General features: G+C 37.5%; 1 protein-coding gene across 1 annotated transcript; it reads left to right on the top strand.

The window, feature by feature from the left end:
• Positions 1-315: 315 nt before the first annotated feature.
• On the top strand, positions 316-12,155 carry LOC120526658. The gene is given in 3 exon segments (XM_039749813.1): positions 316-1,108; positions 1,110-2,823; positions 12,117-12,155. Coding segments are annotated over 3 exon segments (2,424 nt in total). The 5' UTR covers positions 316-437.
• The last annotated feature ends 10,802 nt before the right edge of the window (positions 12,156-22,957 follow it).

Genomic DNA, 22,957 nt, shown 5'->3' with positions numbered 1-22,957 from the left:
GTCTGGATATGAGAAGGTATAACGCTCCGTCCTGTCAAACTGATGTTGCTGCTATCTTTGTAGGTGAAGACGGGGAACCTCCTGCACAACGCGACATTTGCATTTATCCAAGGGGAGATGCTTGCAAGCATATCTCTGTTCTTAATATGAACTGTGACCCCACGGTTTATCCACTGCTATTCCCTTACGGAGATACAGGCTGGCACATACAATTAGCCCATGTTGAGGAAAAGCGAACTGCGAAAAGAACGTGAGTCACACAGCTCCAATTTTATGCTTTCAGGCTTGCCATGAGAGCTTCATTTAGTGTCTTGCATTCCAGTGGCAAACTCTTCCAGCAATACATCGTTGACGCATATGTCAGAACAGAAGGCGCACGTCTACATTACCTTCACTCACATCAACAAGATTTGCGTGTAGACCAATACAGGGGACTTATGGATGCTGTCACTGTGAAAGCACATCACCATGACCTCCGCCCTGGACAATTGATCATTCGTCCCTCTACCTTTCAAGGCAGTCCAAGGCACATGCAACAGAACTATCAAGACGCGATGGCAATTGTCCGCAAATGTGGAAAGCCTGACTTATTCTTAACCTTCACCTGCAATCCTGCTTGGCCGGAAATCTGCAACGCCATTTCCCATCATGAGCAAATAGAACACAGACCTGACATCGTTGCTCGCGTCTTTCATATCAAACTGCGACATTTTCTAGCAGATATTCTGGAAAGGAATATTTTCGGCAATGTCCTCGCTTACATCTTCGTCATTGAATTCCAAAAACAAGGATTGCCTCATTGCCATATGTTACTTACACTTGACTCACAATGCAAAATAAGGACCAAGGATGATACAGACAAATATGTTTGTGCAGAGCTTCCAAATCCTGAAATTCACCCTCGACTTTTCCAAATTGTCACTAAATGCATGGTGCATGGTCCGTATGGCACGCTCAACGCCAGATCACCTTGCATGAAAAACGGCGCATGCACCAAAAGTTTCCTGAAAGATTTCAACACGGAGACTCAAGAAAACACACAAGGCTACCCCATATACCGCAGAAGACAAGGGAGAACTGCCGTTGTTGGCAAATACGATATCAACAATAGTTCCTTACAATCCGTGGCTTTCTCAGAAATTCAATGCTCATATTAACGTTGAAGTTTGCGCATCCATTCAATGTATCAAGTATCTTTATAAGTATGTGTACAAAGGACATGACGCTGTATCAATTGCACTCCGCAGGGAGCCAGCCGATGATTTTTTTGAACATGACGAAATACAGACTTTCCTTGACGGTAGGTATGTTAGTGCTCCTGAGGCTATGTGGCGTTTGAACGAATACAGCCTATCAGAAAAATCTCACGTCATTACCCAACTACCAGTTCATATGCCGGAACAACAACTCATCTTCTTTCATGAGGGTCGCGAGGAACAGGCGCTCCAAAGACACGCCCAAAAAAACACTATGCTGTTAGCATGGTTTGAACTCAACAAAACAGATCCTGAAGCTGTAGAGTTGCATTACACTGATGTTCCGCAACATTACACATTTCAAACATCCTCTGGAAAATGGAAAAAGAGAATCAGAGGAGGGACAAAAGTAATTGGTAGAATGCCTGTTGTTGCCATTCACGACACCGAACGTTATTACCTCAGACTTCTCGTTACCCGTTGCGTGGGTATCACAAGTTTTCACCATCTACGAACAGTCAATGGTATCGAATGTGACACTTTCAAAAAAGCTTGCCAAGAGTTGGGTCTTCTTAAAGACGACAAGATATGGCATGATACTATTTCAGAGGCATCCCAGATACGAATGCCACGATTCTTGCGAGAGATGTTCGTTTTCATCTGTGTCTTCGGTGAACCACACAATGTTCCACACCTTTGGGACACGCATAAACTCTCCCTTTCCGAAGACTTTCTCACAAAATATTCCACAACCACCGCTTGCATGTATGCTCTCACTGACATTAATGACATGCTGCAACCGCATGGCTTCAACCTGCACAAATTGCACCTTCCCCCCACTGACATTCCTCCACTGTGTCATTCATCTCCCACCTTCGACGCTCAGGCTGAAAACTCACACGCTATAGAACACTATGACAAACTCAACAGAGAACAGAAACACGCTGTTGATACTGTTTTACATGCTGCATATAACAATTCCCATCCCCGATGCTTTTTCTTGGATGGTCCTGCAGGAACAGGGAAAACCTTTGTGTACAAAACCCTCATTCATACCATCAGAGCTAGGGGAGACATTCCTACAACCGTAGCATCTACAGGAATAGCTGCAACATTATTACCGGGTGGACAAACTGCCCATTCTGTTTTTAAAATACCGTTGAAGCTCACTACTACTTCCACATGCAACATCAAACCTTCCTCACCACATGCTCAACATCTTCTACAATCCAAAGTTATTATATGGGACGAGGCGCCAATGACACACGCATATGCATTCCAGGCAGTCGACAGGTTATTACGTGACCTCACGGGTGACAGGCAGCCTTTTGGAGGGAAAACAATACTCTTGGGTGGAGATTTCCGACAAATTCTCCCCGTCATTATGCGTGGCTCCCGCGCGCTTACTGTCGCCAGTTGCATTAACAAGCACCCTTTGTGGCGTCACATGCATGTTCTTACACAGACAACAAATATGAGAGCTCTTCCTGAAGAACAACATTTTGCACAATGGCTCCTTGATGTTGGAGGCGGGATAAACGGAACACCTGTGACATTGCCTTCACATTGTTTTCCTTTAATTTCTGATCCCTTTCAACAACTGTATGGCGACATTGACTTCTCAACTGTAACTCTGGAACAACTCAGCACGCGAGCTATATTAAGCGTCACCAACGAAGACTCGCTATACCTTAATGAAGAAGTGCTAAAACTTATCCCTAGCAATTTAGTGACTTTCACGAGCGTGGACTCCATTGTCACAGATGATCCTGCAGATCAACTTTTATTCCCCGAGGAATTTCTTAATAGTCTTACTCCTACTGGCATGCCTCCACATAAACTCAAAATTAAAAATGGATCCGTCATCATTCTTCACAGAAACCTCCTGCCTGCAAAAGGTCTTTGTAATGGCACTAGACTGTCTGTTAGCGCCATTCACCGTAATGTACTGGAGTGTAAAACTATTACATCTGCAACCTCACAAACTATCCTTATTCCCCGGATATACCTGACCCCATTAGATTCAAATCTGCCTTTTACTTTTACCCGAAGACAATTTCCTGTTTGATTGGCATTTGCGATGACAATTAATAAGGCACAAGGACAAACTTTCAAAAAGATATGCCTGTATCTGCCAAAACCAGTCTTTACTCACGGACAATTATATGTTGCTCTCTCCAGAGTTCCATCTTTTAATTCAATGACAGTTTGTATCCTCAAACCCTCCCTTTTTGAACAACTGTGTCTTTCCAGAAGTGTTCAAGCATCAATAAATAATTATGCGGCGTTTGTTATGCCGCGGGTTCACTATTGTGTTGTGTTTTGTCCTCTCCAGAGTTCCATCTTTTCATTCACTTACTGTTGTATTCTCACACCAACCCGTGTTAGACAACCGTGTCTTTCCAGAAGTGTTTAGCATTCATTAAATAATTATGCATGAGACTTAGCATGTGTCTACCCAGCGCAGAGAGGCGTGGGTAAGCCGTTGAACCCCATTCGGGCTGCAAACCGTGGAATTCCCACTAAGTGCGACTCATACGCTCCCACTGGTTACGTCCCTACCCTTTGTACACACCCCCATCCCACCTCGCTACTATCATGGTCGGGTGTCTTGGTGGATTATATATAGAAAAGCAGCCAAAAACACACAGAGCAATGAAAAGTCTACATGAGTCACATGTGCATCTGGACTGTGCAAAGACAACAACGACTCAAGTGACAAGTTGGAGGTGGGCACATGAGCAGGCAGTGTATGCTGAACAAGAAATCAGCAGACTAGCATGAAAAAAAAAAACCTTCTTCTTTCCTCCCGTTCCACCCTCTGCGCCTCAGCGCCGTCCACCCCATCCCTCCATCTGGCTGGAGAAGGCGCGTTTGTGGTCGGCCAGTTTTTAGTCACGGACAATTGTGTGTTGGCTCGTTCCGTGCATTGTTATGCAATGTTGCTTTTCTTGCTGATTTATTACATTACCGATTTTTCAAATGTTGCTTTTCTCCCTGTGCTTAGAAATCATTAAAAAACCGGCCTGATTATGCGGCGTATGGTACGCCGCGGGTTGGTTAGTTATACTCTAATCCCTTAAAGCTGTGCAAAGGCACACATTCAGTACAGAACTCCATGTCTAGCTCTGGTTAAAGACATCCTCCACATAGTCAACAATTCTGTGGTGGCCAGTGCAATTTTCTGCACTGTGGTGTGCTGGGCCAGTAATATTACCATAAAGACAGGCCCATCGAATCGACAAGCTGATTAAGAAGGCAGGTACAGTTATGGGATGCACTATCAACTCGCTGAAGGTAATAGCGGAGGACAGAATGAAAGCAAAACTGATGAACACGTCTAACACATCCTCTCTCTGACACACTAACACTGAGTACCTTCAGCCAACTAATTGTTTAGCAGAAGTGTATCAAGAAACACTTCTTGGGCTCCTTTAAACCAAAAGCAATATACCTGTAAAATGCCTCACTACGACTGAAAGTCCTCTTTTTATCTTTAGCCAATTCAGAAGTTTCTTTCTTTTTAGTAATCCTGGTGTATATATCTGTGCTTGGGTATTATGGGGGTGGTAGGGTGTTGTCTGTTATAATATCTTTTTATTTATTTATTGAGATTCTGACACCCTTTACACAATTAAAGTCTTGTCCTTCTTATCTATCTATCTATCAGAAGTTAAGCTTTTTTAAGTAGTAGTAGTATTTGTAATTATCTATGTTAGACAGCATCAGAGCCCTTCCATCTGGTTTTATGTCTGTTACCTAAATAGTACAATTAGGCAAAAAAATGAGCACCAACAAAGTACAAATTATCGGGCATAATTTTAGCACTGTTTTCTTTATTTAAACGATAAATATTTTTTCATCTGGTAACAATTATAAACTCAGGCTTGTCAAAGGTGTTTTTCTGTGAAAAAAAGATATACTGTATATGAATGTAATAATGCATCACATCTCCCGTGGAAAAACATGTTTATATATGTTTAACAAAACTGCAACTAAATTATATGCAAAAGTATTACACAACAAAACTGAAGTAAAAATTTATATTTTGCTTGAAGTCTACTCATTAAATAAACATAGAAAATAATGTTATGGCTTATCTTTTTGTAGCAGGTGCTTCCACTCCTGCCTTAATTCTAAGGAGAATAAAACAAGACTGAAAAAAAACTGCAGTGTGAATACAAAGAGTCCTTTTGATTTACAATTAAAAATGGTTCTTATACAGGCAGCAACCTCGACTTTTTGATAGCTGAATAAGTGTCATTAAACCATTTAAACTGAGCTTTTTCCTCACTGTTATTGCCAATATAAAACTTAAATTTGATAAACTATAATGGAGGAAATATAAACCAATTGTATTCATAAGTGGCATTGGAGAGTTTAAATCCAAACATGATGGTCTATTAGCTAAACAGACAGCAAAATGAGTGTGCCAAACAGAATATAATGCAAAATAATGTTAAAAACAATTATGTTCCTTCAGGATTCTATCAAACACATCTAGCAGGGCTTTGCTTTGTATTAAAATGTGTTGAAAAAGATTCGTCTGATGCAGCCCTGGAGCATTTCATGAGCACGGCATATGTACTTCAGAGCTAGTGTGTAAAGAGGCACGTATGCTGAAATGACAGTTCCATTACTTCAGGTAAGTTTTGGGATATAGCAGATCAGTCTATACATGTGATGCATTAGTGACTAAATGGTAATGTGCTTGCATTATTTGTCACACTATAACTAGATATTACCAGTGTTGATGGCAATTAGAGAACTTTTTGTGGTAGGCAGAGTTTTATTTAGTATTACTTTTCTATTCAATTATGTACTGATTTTCTTTTGCAGCAACATATACAATATTCTTATCATTAAAAAAATGTAATTGCCTGTGATTAGCAACAGCACAAACTGCTAATATTGAATTTAAATATTTCTAACCAAATGAATAGATGTGCTATTACATTGCATGATATAAAATCAAAGCATGCAAATTAATATTACAATATAAAATGAGAATTTAACAATAAGGAATTATAATTTTTGTAGAGTGTAGTTTTTTGAAATATTTTAGATATCGTTTTTCCACCCTACTTTAAGCCACTGAATTGAATAAATAGGAAATAGAGGTTACGGCTTGCACTTTGCCTCAAGGCTTCTTCTGGGACCATAAGCCAAAGTTGCATAAAAATGTGAAAATGTCATCTCCTATTATGGCACTTTAATAGCATAACTCTGATAGTCACTTCAGCTGTTCACAAGCTGTTAACATCTCTTTTAACATTGTTCCTGCTGAACTTTTAGCTGTTCTGTAGACCGCAGATTTACACATTGGTCTTTAATTACCATCTTCATTACCTTAATTGACAATGAGGTTAATTATCTTATGTAATTTTATGAAGAAAGATTTTGAGGCCTGCTTATTCAAAGTGTGATGGAAAAGCAATTACATATAATTGTAAGTAGCACATTTGTAAGTAAAAAAAGTCCAAACGCACAGACCTTTATATGAATGTTGTTACTTCCATTGTTGCTTGGGTCAAAAACTGTATTGTTATAATTGTAATAACTTAATTTCTTTATGGCTTCTACCCTTTAAAGAGGTTATATGCAGTTTAGTAGACAAATGTTACAAATATTAATAAATACTGCCAAAATGGCAGCACTTAATCTATAAATATATTAAAGAAATATCATATTTATTTTAAAAAGGTGTGCCTGCATACAGTCAGAATTACAGTTAGGACATAAGCGTCAATCTATATACTGTAGATGATATTGACTGCCACTGAGTCTCATCGTAAAGACCTATTCAGTTCATTTTCTATTATGCTTCAGTCCATTCATTAAACCAGCTTAATCCTTATTTAAATTTGCAGGGGGTCAAGGCCAGTTCAGATAGCATCTGGTACAAGGCACAACCTGGACAGGATGGAATTTTTTTTTTATAAATTATGCTTTATAAATATGCAGTAACACTTTACATTAACTGTCCATAATTACACTGTAACTACTATGTAATTACCTGTATAAGTACAGTGTAACTATGAGTTATTACTCAGTACTTACTGTGTAATACAAAGTAACACTATAGTTAATTACTGAGTTGTCATTGTTATTCCACAGTGTATATAATTATAATGTAACAATTTATCACTGATCCAAAAACAAGTGTACTTACATAGTTACAATATATCAAAATGTAAAAAAAACATCAGGGTATGTAACTACATAGAGTTACATCAGGGTATGTAACTACAAAAAAGATGTAGATGAAGTATCATAGAAAACCTATGCAGTTATCATTGCAATTCTCCATTAAAATTGCCCAGACCATGGAACATCTGTTACATAGTTGTAGTTACATGCCGTAATGTTTTTATTATATTTTGAAAGTACAGATACAATGTAACTATGTAAGTACACTTGTTTGTGGATCAGTGATAAATTTTTACATTGTAATTATATTAACTGTGGAATAACAATGACAACTGAGTAATTAACTACAATGTTACTTCATATTACACAGTATGTACGGAGTAATAATTCATAGTTACACTGTACTTATACAGGTAATTACATAGTAGTTACAGTGTAATTATGGACACTTACTTGTAAAACTACTTGTAAAAGAGTGTCCTTCCTGAAGTCCACATTCCAAAAATAAAGGGCTTTAAAGTTTGAACAGCCTCACTCTAAATAAATATTGTGAATATTTTGGGATATTCATATTCTATTACAGAGTTGTAAGATGATAAGACCTATTCTGGCAACAGTCGACACTAGGCTGATACTAACTAATGGGATACCAATTCATCATGAGCTGTAGACACATAAAACGATAATTGTAATACAGTGGTACCTCGGTATACATCTGCTTTGGAATAAGTCCAACTTGGTATACGTCCTGTTTAGAGGCGAAATATTTTGCTTGGTATACGACCTTTGTTTGGAATACGACTCGTGTGCTAGAACAACACGTGTGGTATACCGGGCGCGCGCCTTCAAAAAAAAGAGCCAAGTTTTAAGTTCCTGCGTGCTGAATGCAGTGTTAACCAGGAAGTCTCGTCTCGCTCATTCAGCATCAACGTGTTTCGCTGTGTAAAGAGTTAACTTTTGTGCTCTTTTGTGTTTATCTTTGTGCATAGTCAAGCCCTTCATTATGGCTCCAAAAGAATCTGCTATTGCTTTTGGGGCCGTGCCCAAGTGCAAACGGAAGATGTTAATGATTGCCGAAAAGGTAAACGTTTTGGATTTGTTGAAGGCTACGATTCTTTTTATTTAAAAAGTAGGAAAGGAATATAAGATCTACAGCCGCAGTGTCTTTTTAACCAGGGTGCAAAAACGAGTTGTAAGTGGATATAATAAGGCAGTAGTCTGGATGGAATCTGCTTTAGGGATTTGGATTGAAGACTGCCAGAAGAAGAACAACGACAGTGCTTCACAATCGCCTGAAGAGGCTCCTTTGGAAGAGCTGTAACGCTCTCCTTTGTTGTGCAGTAAAATTAAACTCATTGTTATCGGACAAGTCATTTTCATTTATTTCATCTAATTGCTTTTGTATTTATGTATTTTAGTATTAAGCAGTGTTTAAATTATTTTATACAACCCCATCAATGTATAATATGCCAATAACAATAGGATTTTTCTTTCATGGGAACAAATTAATCATTTTCCCATTATTTCTTATGGGAAAAATTCGTTTGGTATAAGTCCTGTTTGGTAAAAGTCCAAGGATCTGGAACGGATTAAGGACGTATACCAAGGTACCACTGTATTTCAATTGCATTATCAACAATAAAAAATTAAACATAAAAAATTGCATTATACAAATTAACAGACTGGCCTTTGCAATTTAAATGAGAGTCAAAGCTGACAAAGTAATCTAGCAGGTAACCTTGGCCAAAGATGAGTCATCCTTTGAACCTCATCTTTGCAACCTAAAATATTCTAAAAAAGTCATCACACAAAACATTAAGAATTTAATAAATCTCAGTTTATATCATGGTGCAATAGCTGCAATCCCAGGATTGGTCTTTATAATATAAATATATTTTTAAGGGCGGCACGGTGGCGCTGCTGCCTCGCAGTTAGGAGACCCGGGTTCGCTTCCCGGGTCCTCCCTGCGTGGAGTTTGCATGTTCTCCCCGTGTCTGCGTGGGTTTCCTCCGGGTGCTCCGGTTTCCCCCCCACAATCCAAAGACATGCAGGTTAGGTGGTTTGCTGATTCTAAATTGGCCCTAGTGTGTACTTGGTGTGTGGGTGTGTTTGTGTGCGTCCTGCGGTGGGTTGGCACCCTGCCCAGGATTGGTTCCTGCCTTGTGCCCTGGAATTGGCTCCAGCAGACCCCCGTGACCCTGTGTTCGGATTCAGCAGGTTAGAAGATGGATGGATATATTTTTAAACTCATCTATCTGTTGATTTCTAGATCTACTTCAAATAGTACTACATAGTCCTGAGTCTTTATGTGCAACAACTGATACATAAGCAAATGAGTATTTGAGCTTTGTAAATCATTCTTGCTTCAATTTTTATTTAACGTGTATATGTGGACCTTCTGCTTTAGGTGTCCTACCTTTATCGTAGAGAAAAACACTTAAGGCCCTGTCACATTACACACTTTTTCAAGTAATTTTCTGTCACAGACTTAGATAAAACAGTTGTAGCATACTTTCTTCATTTCCCTTTCATGTAGTGTGACATCCCAAGAGACAGTGGACTTGCAAACATAAGAGGCTCGTCTGTCTGATGTCTTGTGTGTACAATTCTAAGACAGTACAGAAAAAATAAAAAATGGCAAGAGACTTTGACTGAGGTCACAGTAATTGGAAAGCATTCATACAGCAAATGTCAAATAGCACATTATTGACTGTACTATGCAATGATCTTGCAATACTTTAATAATGTGAAGAAAAATATTCAAGAAGTCTTCAGACAGTCATCAAATTTGTCTCCTGTGATACCTAGTTGTGTGAGTTGTCAACCACAGGTGCTGAGATCAGCAACTGCTGTTATCAAGTTTTACATCCCCTACCACTAGAAGTCATGTAATGTGATGCCAGCTTCACACCTTCTTGTAAGCTTCTGTATTAATCTCCCGTGCACAACTCGAGGATTGTAGTGAATTTCAGAGTCCCAAAGCACAAAAATCCCAAACAATGACTCAGAAATGTCCATTGAGGGGGGAGGGGGATGGGGGCTTACTGACAAACCCCAGCTATAAACCAAAAGCGCAGCAAAGAATCTTTATAAATGAAGAATTTTTTCTCACAAAAGATGCTCTTGAAGAAAATAACTTTCACGGAGCACAAAAAAACAAATGCTATTGCTTGAAACTTTATAGGCTATTCAAAGCAAACTAAGTCCTAATATAAAATCCAAGGTGAAGTCAAAAACAGAACATGGTCATAAAAAAAGCACAGTAATCAACAAAATGAGGTGCAAGGGAGTGTGGGTTGCTCTCATATTTATAGGTTTAAGGGCAGGCCCTTGATGGTGATGGGCAGATGGCCTCGCTTTCTGGGGAACCCTCCATAAAAACATGGTCCATAGGGCAAAATAAACAGATAAACAGAAACTAAATAACCAACAAATGTAACTTAATCAAAGAAATCAAAGCAGACATAAAAGCAGCCAGCAGAGGAAACCTGAATGAAAAATAACAGAAATAATCCATTTTTCATCATAGTACTGTTTCTGTCCCTTTTCTCTGAACACATTAATCTGAGGCCTAGACATGACTCCAGTCTGTCTACACTGGTGTAAGTAGCTTCTTGTGGCTATTCAGCTAAACTGGCAAGAACATTACTGAATCAGCTCTCATAGACATTGCACTATATATTGTATATTCATGACGGACAAGTGTTTTCTTTCTAAGAGATATTCTGAATTGCAGTGAAAGAAAATAACTGGAACAGGGCAATTCAGAGCCAAAGGTGTCTCAATTGCATAAAGTAGTCAGCCAATGGGGTTGTACCTAAAATACTCACGTCTGAAATCACAGTAACGTTCAACTGTAATAATGTAGCAAGACCCACTTTAATATATATCTTTAATTATTTTAGTTGTTACTTATACAATGAATAAATATTCTAGTCATATTAACATGAATTCATTTTATTCTGTAAGTTAACAAGGAGGCTGTTGATTTGCAGCAGCTCCAATATTTGTTTTTTCTGGACATTTGTAATTGCAAACTGAAACCTATACTGTAAATGCTCTGAATTTATTGGTCACTATATACAATATAGCTATGCATTTTAAATGTTATATGTCCTGTTTACCAAGCTTGGTAATTCCATACTTTTATATGCTTTTAGCCCAACAATCCTTAGTATGTCAGAGTTGAAATTACAAAACATCTCCCTCAATGAAGTTGCAGTCAACTTTACCATCTAACAAAACAACAATCCAGAAGATGATAATCTGAAAAAGGCACAACTCAGTCACTCTGTATTAGATGTGCAAATGCAGTCTACAGCAATCCATCATAGCTGTAAAAAATGTATCATTAACTGAAAGGGATATTAGAGGAAAATGTAAAGTTATAAATCTTTGTGCCTCTTCCTTTCGTTGATGTGTCACTGTGATTAATCTCGGAATAAGCATTCTTTGTAGTGTCCAGTTACAGTAAAAGTGAATTGTAAAGGGAAATTCTATGTAATATTGCAGGCAGCTATTTATATTTGTAAAGCTAGTGCCATCCACAATGTGTTTTGAGTGCTATACAACGGAAAATGTGTGAATCAGCAATATTAAATTATAATGAAATCATTCAGCAAAACAGTAAACGTTCACTGGTAGCTATTTTCCTCCTCCCATCATCTCAGTCATACTATTAATGTAATGATCCTTATGGAAATTATAAATATAATTACTTGCAAGGAAATAACAGAGGCACATAATTATTCTTGTTTCTTTATCTTATAGCTTATTTTCTCCAAAATCCCTGATAACGACACACTATAGGATTTGTTCAGTTACAAAAAAAATCTCATTTATCTAAACATTTCCACATATGGCATTGATCTTTCATATTGCATATGTTTTTGGAAAGCACTGCAACACAGAGTATAAAGATTAGCAATAGGAAAAAAATGGACTATCTGAGACTGTATTTGACAAGAATTCTAAACACAAAGCAGTTTGTTCTAATTGCTTTAATGTTCTTGGTATGTAGGGTTAATCATGGATTAAAACACATACTTTTGATCTGCTTCTAAATTCTAAAATAGCCAAATGCAATTAATGCATTTACCCTACATAAGAAAACTAATAACTCAAGTATCTTATTTATGTTTCTGCAGAGTTAGTGGTAAAGGTTTTTCTGTAATATTTTCAGCCCAATTCTAGTTACATTAACAACATGCAATTCTGAAGATTATATGAATAAAAAACACAGTGAGAACAAATGATTGCATCTGCCGAAAAAAAAAAAACCAGCTTAACTTCAGAAGGAATTTCTTTAAACCAGAAACAGCTTCTGAATGATATTTTTTCCTTTGGGAAAATGATGTTATTATATTTCCTGATCCAAATAAAAATAAAAAAATTTACATCATCAAGAAAATAAAAAATAAATTATCACTGAACACTTTTTGAGTAATCATGCAATTATATACAGTTTCCATTATCCTCCTTGAAAATATTGTCATTTGAAAAAAACGGCAAGGTACTGATGAAAGCATCCAATAAACTTGTAATAATTTAACATTAGTAGTTTTCTGTTTTAGTTAGAAATGCATTTTAAACCTGGAATTTTTACCCATTTCACTCTTGTCACAGTGATCTTTTAATCTTTCTTCATCATCACACAAGGCCTTCTTTGATAACATGTGTATGACCCGCCATCTAAAGTTTACATTACTCTTAACTAATGGTCAGTGTTTGTGTAGCACTTATGCCTAATGTATGTGTATGTTACATAAAGGCCCTAAAATGGATTTGCGCACTGTCCAAGGCTGCGCTCAGTTTTGCCAGGGGATGCTCCTATCCACATACCTTGAATTTTAGAAAAGTATGAAAAGTTTAGTGTGGATGGTATGGTATGTAGAGGTGTTTAGCTAGAAAGAGTTTACCAGGGGCAGGAGCACCGTCCAGATGATTCATTCTTAAGCTCTAATTTATTGCCTTTTTAGACAACAGTACAAACTTTTAAACTTTGGCCTCAGATTCCAAATAAGTTAAGAAACATATCTGATAGTTTAACCAAAAAACTCAACACTTAAAATAAATCAAGGGAAAGTTGGCCTCTTAATAAACTGAATCTGAAAAAGATCAACTGTAAGATTCAAATTGAGGTCCAGCTTGTTACATAGTTTACTGCTCCTTCTGTGGCCTCAGTCAGAGGTTTATATAATGAACTGTTTATCTTATAGAGTCACAATAATGTAGTAATAAATCCTTGCTTACACAAGCACAGCCCCATAACAAATTGGAAATTAGGGAAAATTACTTCATTGGCAAATAAATTATTTGTATACTTCTAGTCCTTGAACTTGTGAGCGAATCTGTCTGCAATTAGGTCATCCACAAAATTCTTGAATATATTGCAAAAAATCTCATCTTATAATGCATGGCTGGATCCGAGTATATTGGATCTGTTTTACCAATGACTCACAGAGCTGTGTGCCTTGTCAACTGTAGCAGAAATTGGAAACTTTAGCACTGGTTGATTTGGTGACTTTCCAATAAGAAATATGCATGACCTTGGTCAATTCTTTGATATCTGGTGGTAGAGTGAACATTAGAAAACTTTTGATGAGAATAAATAAAAAAAAAGCTTACCAATGCTATCCACCTAATTTCTTCAAAATAACATCAGATCGAGTTTTAAAAGTCCTTAAAGAGCTACTCTCTACCACACTACTACTTATGAGAAGAACTTAGGAGTCACAGTGGACTTGTCACTAAAATCTTCCAAATGCTGCACAGCAGCTATTAAGAAGTGTCATGCATATGAGTCTATGGATCATTCTATGGACTCATCTGATGGAATGTTCTACCACCCCGGGTTGAGAGGGGTCAGTGATGCTAACTGTTGTGTTCTTTCCAGCTCCAACAAATTAGGTTAACTTGACATGTTCTTTTTACTCAATAATACCAACACTTTCTTTTTCCCAAAAGGCAAAGCACACAACATTTTTATTAACTTTGCAGGCAAGATACATAACGTACTCCTCCCTACTTAAAAGAAAAGTACACATTTTGTTTAGCACGAGAATAATAAATCCAAGCTGAACCTCTCTTTTTTTGTTTTTGTTAAGTGAGAGGGTAATTTACTGTCCCATTTTTGAGGATGAGTCATATTAATCTAGACGGTAAAGAGGTTGTCTATGTCGAGCAGGATAATGACATTCATTGTAAGCGTCTGATGAAAGTGACTTAGTTGAGGGAGATTTCGTAGATTTTCTAGCTGACTCCTCCTCATTCACAGGTGGAGATGATGAAGTTTCTGATACCTCCATAGGAAGTACTTCTTCCTTGGTAACAGGGCTGTGATTTTCAGTACTGTCAGAATTCAATTCAGGACAATCCCCATCTGGTGGCTCAGCAGATGCTGATGATGCCTGCAACAGTTGATCCACATGTCTTTGCCAAACAGTACCATCAGCAGTGGGGACAGTGTAAAAAGCAGATCCACTCTGACTAATTACGGTGGCAGAAACCCATTTGGATTCGTTGTTAAAAAGTCATGCCAATACAGTGTCATCAGGATGAAACACTGTGTCTTTTGCTTTTTCGTCTCAATGATCAATTTGCTTTTGTTGATGATGACGTACCACTTGTTTTGTTTCTGGTGGCTTTAGCAAATCAAAAATTGTGTGAGGTTGTCTTTTCATCATTAAGATGGCAAATGAAGCTTTAGTTGTGTTGTGCTCAGAATTCCGGTAAGACAGTAAGAACTGGTTCAAATGTGTATGAAGGGAGCCTTCGACTTCTGATGCCTTCAGTGAGTGCTTCATTGTCTGAATGAACCTTTCTACTAACCCATTTGTGAAAGGAAGGTGTGGTGCAGAGCGAATGTGCAGGACACCACTGACTTGTAGAAAAGTGGCAAATTCCTGTGACACAAACTGAGGACTGTTATCACTCACAAGATGCTCTGGAAAGGCATAATGGCAGAATAATTCCTCCAACTTTTTAATTGTTTTAACAGCACTTTTTACTGTCATGTCTATAATTTCTCTTTGTAGCTTTCTTGTATTTACACTCTCTCGATATATATATATATATATATATATATATATATATATATACAGTGGAACCTCGAGATACTAACAGCTCTGTATACAAGAAATTCAAGATACAAGGAAAGTATGAACGAAAAATTCGGATCTAAATACGAGCATTGGCTCACGTAACGAGCCACGAGCCAGGCTGTGGTTATGCGTGACATGTTGGGGATTCACCCAAGCTGACGCTGCCAGCCCGTCAGCTCACTCAGTGTTACTTTTTCTCCCGTAGCGTGAGGATCTACGCGTTTGTGCGCTTGTGATTTCATTGTTTTGCTGTAGCAGTTCACCGTATAAGCGTATCCAAAAATATCGCGGACATGCAGACGGAGAATAGGAGACGATTGCCCTCAAGAGGAGTACTAGGGTGTTGTACCGTGTTAGCGATGATGAATGTAGAGAAAAGCCAAGCAAAATGACACCTTTTATTGGCTAACTAAAAAGATTACAATATGCAAGCTTTGATTACATCTTGCCCGAAGAAGGGGCCTGAGTTGCCTCGAAAGCTTGCATATTGTAATCTTTTAGTTAGCCAATAAAAGGTGTCATTTTGTTGCTTTTCTACCCTCAAGAGAGAGAGAGAGAGAGAGGCGCACGCGAGCGAGCGAGATAAGGAGAGAGAGAGGCAAGCGAGCGAGAGAGATAAGGACAGAGAGCGAGAGAGACGCGTGCGCGAGCGAGAGATAAGGAGAGAGAGACGCGCACGAGAGAGAAGAACCATCAGCTCAGTTATGATCACATGACGCTCAGCAGACATCCATACTACTCGTATTGCAAGACATCGTGGGTTTTATCAAGTCAAAATGAATTAAAAAATTTAGCTTGTCTTGCAAAACACTCGTAAACCAAGTTACTCGCAAACCGAGGTTCCACTTGTATATATTATTTATCAGTGTTATTTGTTAGGAAAATTGATTTTTATGTTGATATTTTTGGGGGTGCGGAACGGATTAACTGGATTTCCATTATTTTCAATTGGGAAGTTTGTTCTAGATACGAGAAATTCGGTATACAAGCTCAGTGCTGGAACGAATGAAACTTGTATCTCGAGGTTCCACTGTATATATATATATATATATATATATATATATATATATATATATATGTATATATTGTGACAGATAGGGGGCGCTATCACTCCCTTGAACCCCTGTCCACGGCTCCAGACACCAGGTAAAAGTCCAATCGTTGACTATATTCAATCGCCACAGTGCACAAAGCACCCTCTCCTCCACAATACTCATAAACCAATAACAAATACATAATAAATCACAGTAATCCAATCCTCCAACTCCCAGACGCATTGCCACCCTTCCACCCAGCTCAGCTCGCCGTCTGGGAGCTCTCACAGTCCTTTTATTCTCCCTGACCCGGAAGTGTTCCCAATCCCCAGTCCATGTGATCTTGTATCACTTTCGGGACAGGCACCAGTCCTTTTCCTTCACCCTGGAAGCACGTCGCTCTTCCTCTGACGCACTTCCGGGTTATAGGGCACAAAGGAATCTTCGGTCCTCCCTGCAGCTCCCTCTTGCGGACCCTGTGGTATCCAGCAGGGCTGAGGATAAAAACTACAAAGTCCATGACTCCCTGCTGGTCTTAGGGGCACTCCATACTGCAGGGAGGGCTCCATCTGGCGGCCTGGGGGTATTGGCCAGGATGACAAACCGGCCAGATACCACAATATATATATATATAATATGATTTAATGAGACATAAATAATTTTAATATTGTTTATATATTTTTGGCTTATGTGTCTCCTGAGTTTCTGTGATATTTTGGCAAGCCCTAAAAATATTAAATGTTCATGGGCAACTCACAATCAAAACTGGAAATATCAAATTTGCGAATCTGGAGATGTAATTTTATTGTTATGTTCTCTTTTAATCTTATTGTAATGACTTTGATTCCTCACCAACAAATGAAAGTGATATACTGCCATATCAGAAAGAAGCATGCCTGTGGCATTTGGTGTAATACAGACATTATTTTTGTTTCTTACTTTTATGTAGATACTGCAAGAAATATTCACCTATTGCTATATAGTGTTAAGCTTTGTATGGTGAAATGCAATTGCTTGTTGTAATAAATTTTAGACACACAGAAAGACAATGAAATTCTCCTTCACACCATACTGACAGCATATCTGTAGAAAGTTGTGAATCATATGTTGTCTTTAAAGCATTCAGTGAAGATGAAGCAAAAAGGAGAAGGGGCCACAAAATCCTTGCTGTGGGATCAAAATCAAGGCACTGGTTTGTGAGTTATCAAAATGCAAAAAAGTTTCCATTTTCCAAAAGTTTCCATTTTCACAGTCAGTCATCTTGCAATCTGCATTAAAGTGCAGAGTACCACAATTGAGGATCAAGTGAAATAAGGGACTAGAGACTGTTACTACAGGTAAGTGTGAAAAGCTGGAAAGGATCATCCATAAAAGGTATAAAATCATACATTTTACAGGGAAAGTTTGACTTGAAAAGTTTAATATTTTTTTAATAGAAATCTTTATAATTGGCTTACTTTTTAATTGTATTTCTTTAACTGTCAGGCCAAAGTTAATTCTTTGTTTATATTGTGATCTCAATAAGCTAAAAATAATTAGTACTGTGGACAGTTAAAATGAAGATGTTATCATTTCTAGTTTTAGAATTTTTCTGTAAGATCAGAAATATGAATAATTAAAATCTCCTTTTGACACGGTGACTCCAAGCTATTCATGTCTGCAGCAGTGGAAGTGAAGCTTTTATTGTATTATTACTAATCAAAATTCTTATTAGCAAATCCCACAGTTCATCAGTGTTTTCAAGAATATTTGATGAATTTCTGCAGTTTAATCTTAAATGAAAATTTACTTTCTTTATTAATGTCTTTTTCTTGTGTTTATACAATAAAAATGTATGAACACTAAATTTTAATTTAATGTATTATTTGCTTCCATATCATCCATCCCTTGTTTGAATCCATGAGGGCTTGAGCCGATCCCAGCACCATCAAGTGCAAGGAAGGTAATATTCATACACACACTAATATGGGGACAGTATAGAGTTAGCAATTAAGTGTAATGCAAACATCTTTTGTATGTGAAAGCCACAGAGACACATGGAGAACATACAAGCTTCACACATACAATGCCAGGCTAGAATTTGAATCCAGACGTCTCAAACTACAAGACTTCAGTGCTAACTATCATGTACTGATTTTCAAGTTGCTAATTTTTATTAACATAGACTAATCTTTCATATGAAAAGGAACTTGTTATCCACAGGTCTGACTTGCTTAATATACTTTAATATGACATATACTGTAAAAATAAACTGCATTGAAATGAAAGAATTATACTTGCATTATAGCTGCAGCCTGCACTCAGTGAAGACAGTTATAAAAATATAGATTGAATTGAGTGTAATTTTCATATAGAGTGGTAAGCACTACCTGACACTCTTATTTCATTATCTTAAAAATAAATCCATGTTGATATATGCAGTATTCCAATGTTAAGTTATACAAGATGCCATTCTAATGTACATTTTACAGCACTCAGAATGTTTGATGCTGTACTGTGTTCTCAAAAATGACCCCATGGGAACTAAGTCTGACCTACTATATTTTTAGGTTGTTTTTCTATAAATGACAGTGCACATATTTTTCTATTAACAGACAAAGAGAATTATGTTACAAATGAAAGGTGAATCCAGTTGTATACTTGTATTAGAATATGCACAAACTGTCACCTTTTGCAAATTATACTAGTAGCAAAGTAATTTTAGCTTCGGGATGGTAGTCATGGTAAAAGGCAAACTCTGAACTCAGAATTAACACAAGCCATAATAAGTAGAGAAAAGCAACTTAGTTGGTATTTTTTATAAACTTAATGCATATTATATACACTCAATACTACAATTTTGTTGCTTCCACATAAAGTCCTACATATACATATATCCATATAAATATATCCTAAACTACAAAAACAGTTGAGACATGTTGCATGTTAATTAGCACAGCAGTTTCACTATAATCTGTATAGGTGACAATAATGACCCTATAAGCAAAAGTCTTAAAAACAGTTTATTAAAAAAAAATTAAATCTATACTAATAAAAGGCAAAGCCCTCACTGACTGACTGACTCACTGACTCACTCACTCACTGACTCATCACTAATTCTCCAAGTTCCCGTGTAGGTAGAAGGCTGAAATTTGGCAGGTTCATTCCTTACAGCTTCCTTACAAAAGTTGGGTAGGTTTCATTTCGAAATTCTACACGTAATGGTCATAACTGGAAGCTATTTTACTCCATTTACTGTAATGGAGTTGAGCTCGAAAGCCGTGGGGGCGGAGTTTCGTGTGACATCATCACGCCTCCCACGTAATCACATGAACTGACTGTCAACACAGTGCATAGAAAACCAGGAAGAGCTCCAAAAAGCGCTAAAGAAAACATGCATTATATAATTGAGAAGGCAGCGAAACAATAAGAAGCGAGCGAGTGACATATACAACCATATTCATGAGTGCTGCTACTTCGGAAACAAAGCAAGGTGTAAACCTAAAGTTTAAATTAAGTTCATAGACAGGCTGCCGCTGGTGTTTGTCATGCTCACGGTTAATGTGGGATACAAGTTTAATGACAGGACGCAGGATATAAACGAGAGTTTTGATCACTTTGTAATTAAGTTAAAATTGCACATGAAGGGCTGTGCTTATGCAAATTCTGAGAGACTGTGTTTGTGGGGGATTGACAGTTAAGGCGGTTGGGGGAGTCACGTCATCATCTTCCCTTCCCATTCACATCATTTCGTTCTGAGCTGAGCTCCGCAGCTAACGCAGTGTTACGGAAGCGACTTTGTGACGCTGCCACCAAATACTCACAGAAAAATCCACAAGTTAATACACACGCTGTCTCTACAGTTTCTCCACAATGAATCCTCCAGGCACTACTTACAAAAGGTTACATTGACAATCGTGTTATTTTATTTTTAAAATGTTTCGTTTTCTTAGCACAAGCACAGCTGAGAAGCTTCGATACATGTACTCCATAACGCATTAAAAAATCACGCATTTAATCACACTTTGCAATACAAGCAAAGGGGAACTTCTGTCAATGCATGATTTCATGGTACACCGATTACATTGATCAGCGCTTCCTGATTCATTTTACCCTCGCACACCCTTGGTTTGAGAAGAAGTATGAAAAAATATGAGGTTAACACAGAAAAACAGATCACCAATTGAAACTTTATGAATAATTGATTCGCCATCAATAATTGTTTTGGAAAAGCCATACTCAGTGTATTCATTAGATGAACGGTAAAAAAGTAAGAGCGAGGGGAGGGTGACTTATTGAGGCATGCAGGCAAAACCACAATAGCACGCGGGCTCGATGTAGTGCGTCAACTCGATCTGAATTGCGCGATCACATTCGAAAAAATATATCTTTTCAAGTTCTATTTAGTCCATATGTGTCAAAATCAAGGCCCTCGGGCCACATCCGGCCCGGCGTGTAATTATATCCGACCTGCAAGATCATTTTATATATTATTGTTATTAATGGCCCGGGGATATAAAGCGCTGGTAACACAATAAACTACAGATCCCATAATGCAGTACTTCAGCTGCCTTGCCGAACACTTACTGCGTTAATCAAGTCTAGCTTATGATGCTGCAAGTTATTGCGAAGCTAGCCCACGCGATGCCAAAGAGAAAAGTTGATTCTGAAAATAGAGCCTTTAAAAACCGTTGGGAGGCTGAGTATATGTTTACTGACATTACCGGTAAACCCGTGTGTCTCATTTGTGGAGCTAATGTGGCTGTAATTACAGAATTTAATCTAAGACAGCACTATGAGACAAAACATCAAGATAACCTGAAATACCTGAATGCAATGCAGAAGATACAGAAAGCAGAAGAGTTAAAGAAGAATCTGACACTTCAGCAGACGTTTTTACCCGTGCAAAATCACAAAGTGTTTCAAGTGAAGCTGCTTTTATGGGAGACACAAATGCACCAGTGCAACTTGCCCCACTTTCCCTGTTGCCAAGTAATGTCGAACCAAGTCGGCACAACAGTGTTCCCAAATATGCACTTTGCTGATAAACTGAGCGCACTGCTCACTGAGTTCGCACGGCGCTTTGGTGACTTTGAAGAACAAAAAAAGAATTTTGAGTTGTTTCGCAACCCATTTGCCGTCGATGTGGAAACTGCACCTGTGCAGATTCAGATGGAGGTGATTGAGCTGCAGTGTAATGCAGTGCACAGTTTATTCACTCCATTCCTGCAGAAATGCTCCAGCTCCGTCTACATGCAGCTCGAACCTTGTGCATGTTTGGTAGCACATATCTGTGCGAGAAGCTCTTCTCAGTGATGAAGACTAACAAAACAGCACACAGGAGTCGCCTCACTGATGAGCACCTGCAGTCCATCCTGAGAATATCCACAACACAGAACCTCACAGCAAACAGAAACAAACTTGTTGCCTAAAAAAGATGCCAGGCGTCCAGCTCTAAAATGACATATGAGCAAAGACAACTGAATGATTTGATTTGTTATTGCTGAAAAGAACACATTTTATTTATATTTCCAGGTTTTGTTATGCAGCATGTTCATATTTGAATTTGTATAATTTTGACAGGATATATTTTTATGGAGAGCAAAATCTTTTGGGATATTTAAAATTTAAGTTTATTTTTTTTTGTAAAATTACATAAGAGAAAAGAAATTTGAATGTTTGTTCTTTAAACGTTTACTTTATTTCTAACTTGTATAATTTAGACAGGATATATTTTTATGGAGAGCAAAATATTATAAGTTATTTAAGGTTTGAGTTGATTTATTCCGGAATAATATTCCTGCCTGTTTTTATTCATATTTATGTTAAAAAAGTTTTAAAAGTTTAAAAGTTTAGTTTTAGTGTGTTCAATAAATGTTTATCCTGTTCGGCCCACGACCTAAAGTGTGTTTTGGATTTTGGTCCCCTGTGCAGTTGAGTTTGACACCCCTGATTTAGTCGACACAAATATCTTTGGTTGGAATGTAAGGCGAATTTACTCTTTACATTTGTATGGTGAAGAAAAATTTATGCAATGATGCCTACATTTAATTTCCATTAAATGTTATTTCTGTCGACTAAATAAAAATTCCTTCTATTTAAAATTTAAATAGAACTTGAACAGATATGATAGTTCATAATATCCACGCAGACTTGCACGTAAGAGTGGGAGTCATCCGTTTTAACAAACAGCGTATTGCACTGATACGAAAAGAGTGTATATATATATATATATGTGGATGTATGTGTATATATGTATATATATATGTTTATATGTGTGTGTGTATATATACAGTGTATATATATATATATATATATATATATATATGCCAGCAACACTCATGACAATGACAAAACAATTACATTGTAAATCATGTTACGTTATTATTAAAATGTTTCCTTTTCTTTTTCATTACTTCTTTAACACACTACTTCTCCGCTGCAAAGCGCGGGTATTTTGCTATATATGTATATGTATATATGTGTATATGTATAT

This window comes from Polypterus senegalus, chromosome 3 (genome assembly GCF_016835505.1).
Source record: "Polypterus senegalus isolate Bchr_013 chromosome 3, ASM1683550v1, whole genome shotgun sequence".
NCBI classification, from domain to species: Eukaryota; Metazoa; Chordata; class Cladistia; order Polypteriformes; family Polypteridae; genus Polypterus; species Polypterus senegalus.
The sequence above is the reverse complement of the archived record's forward strand: the minus strand, read 5'-3'. Positions and strand labels throughout refer to the sequence as shown.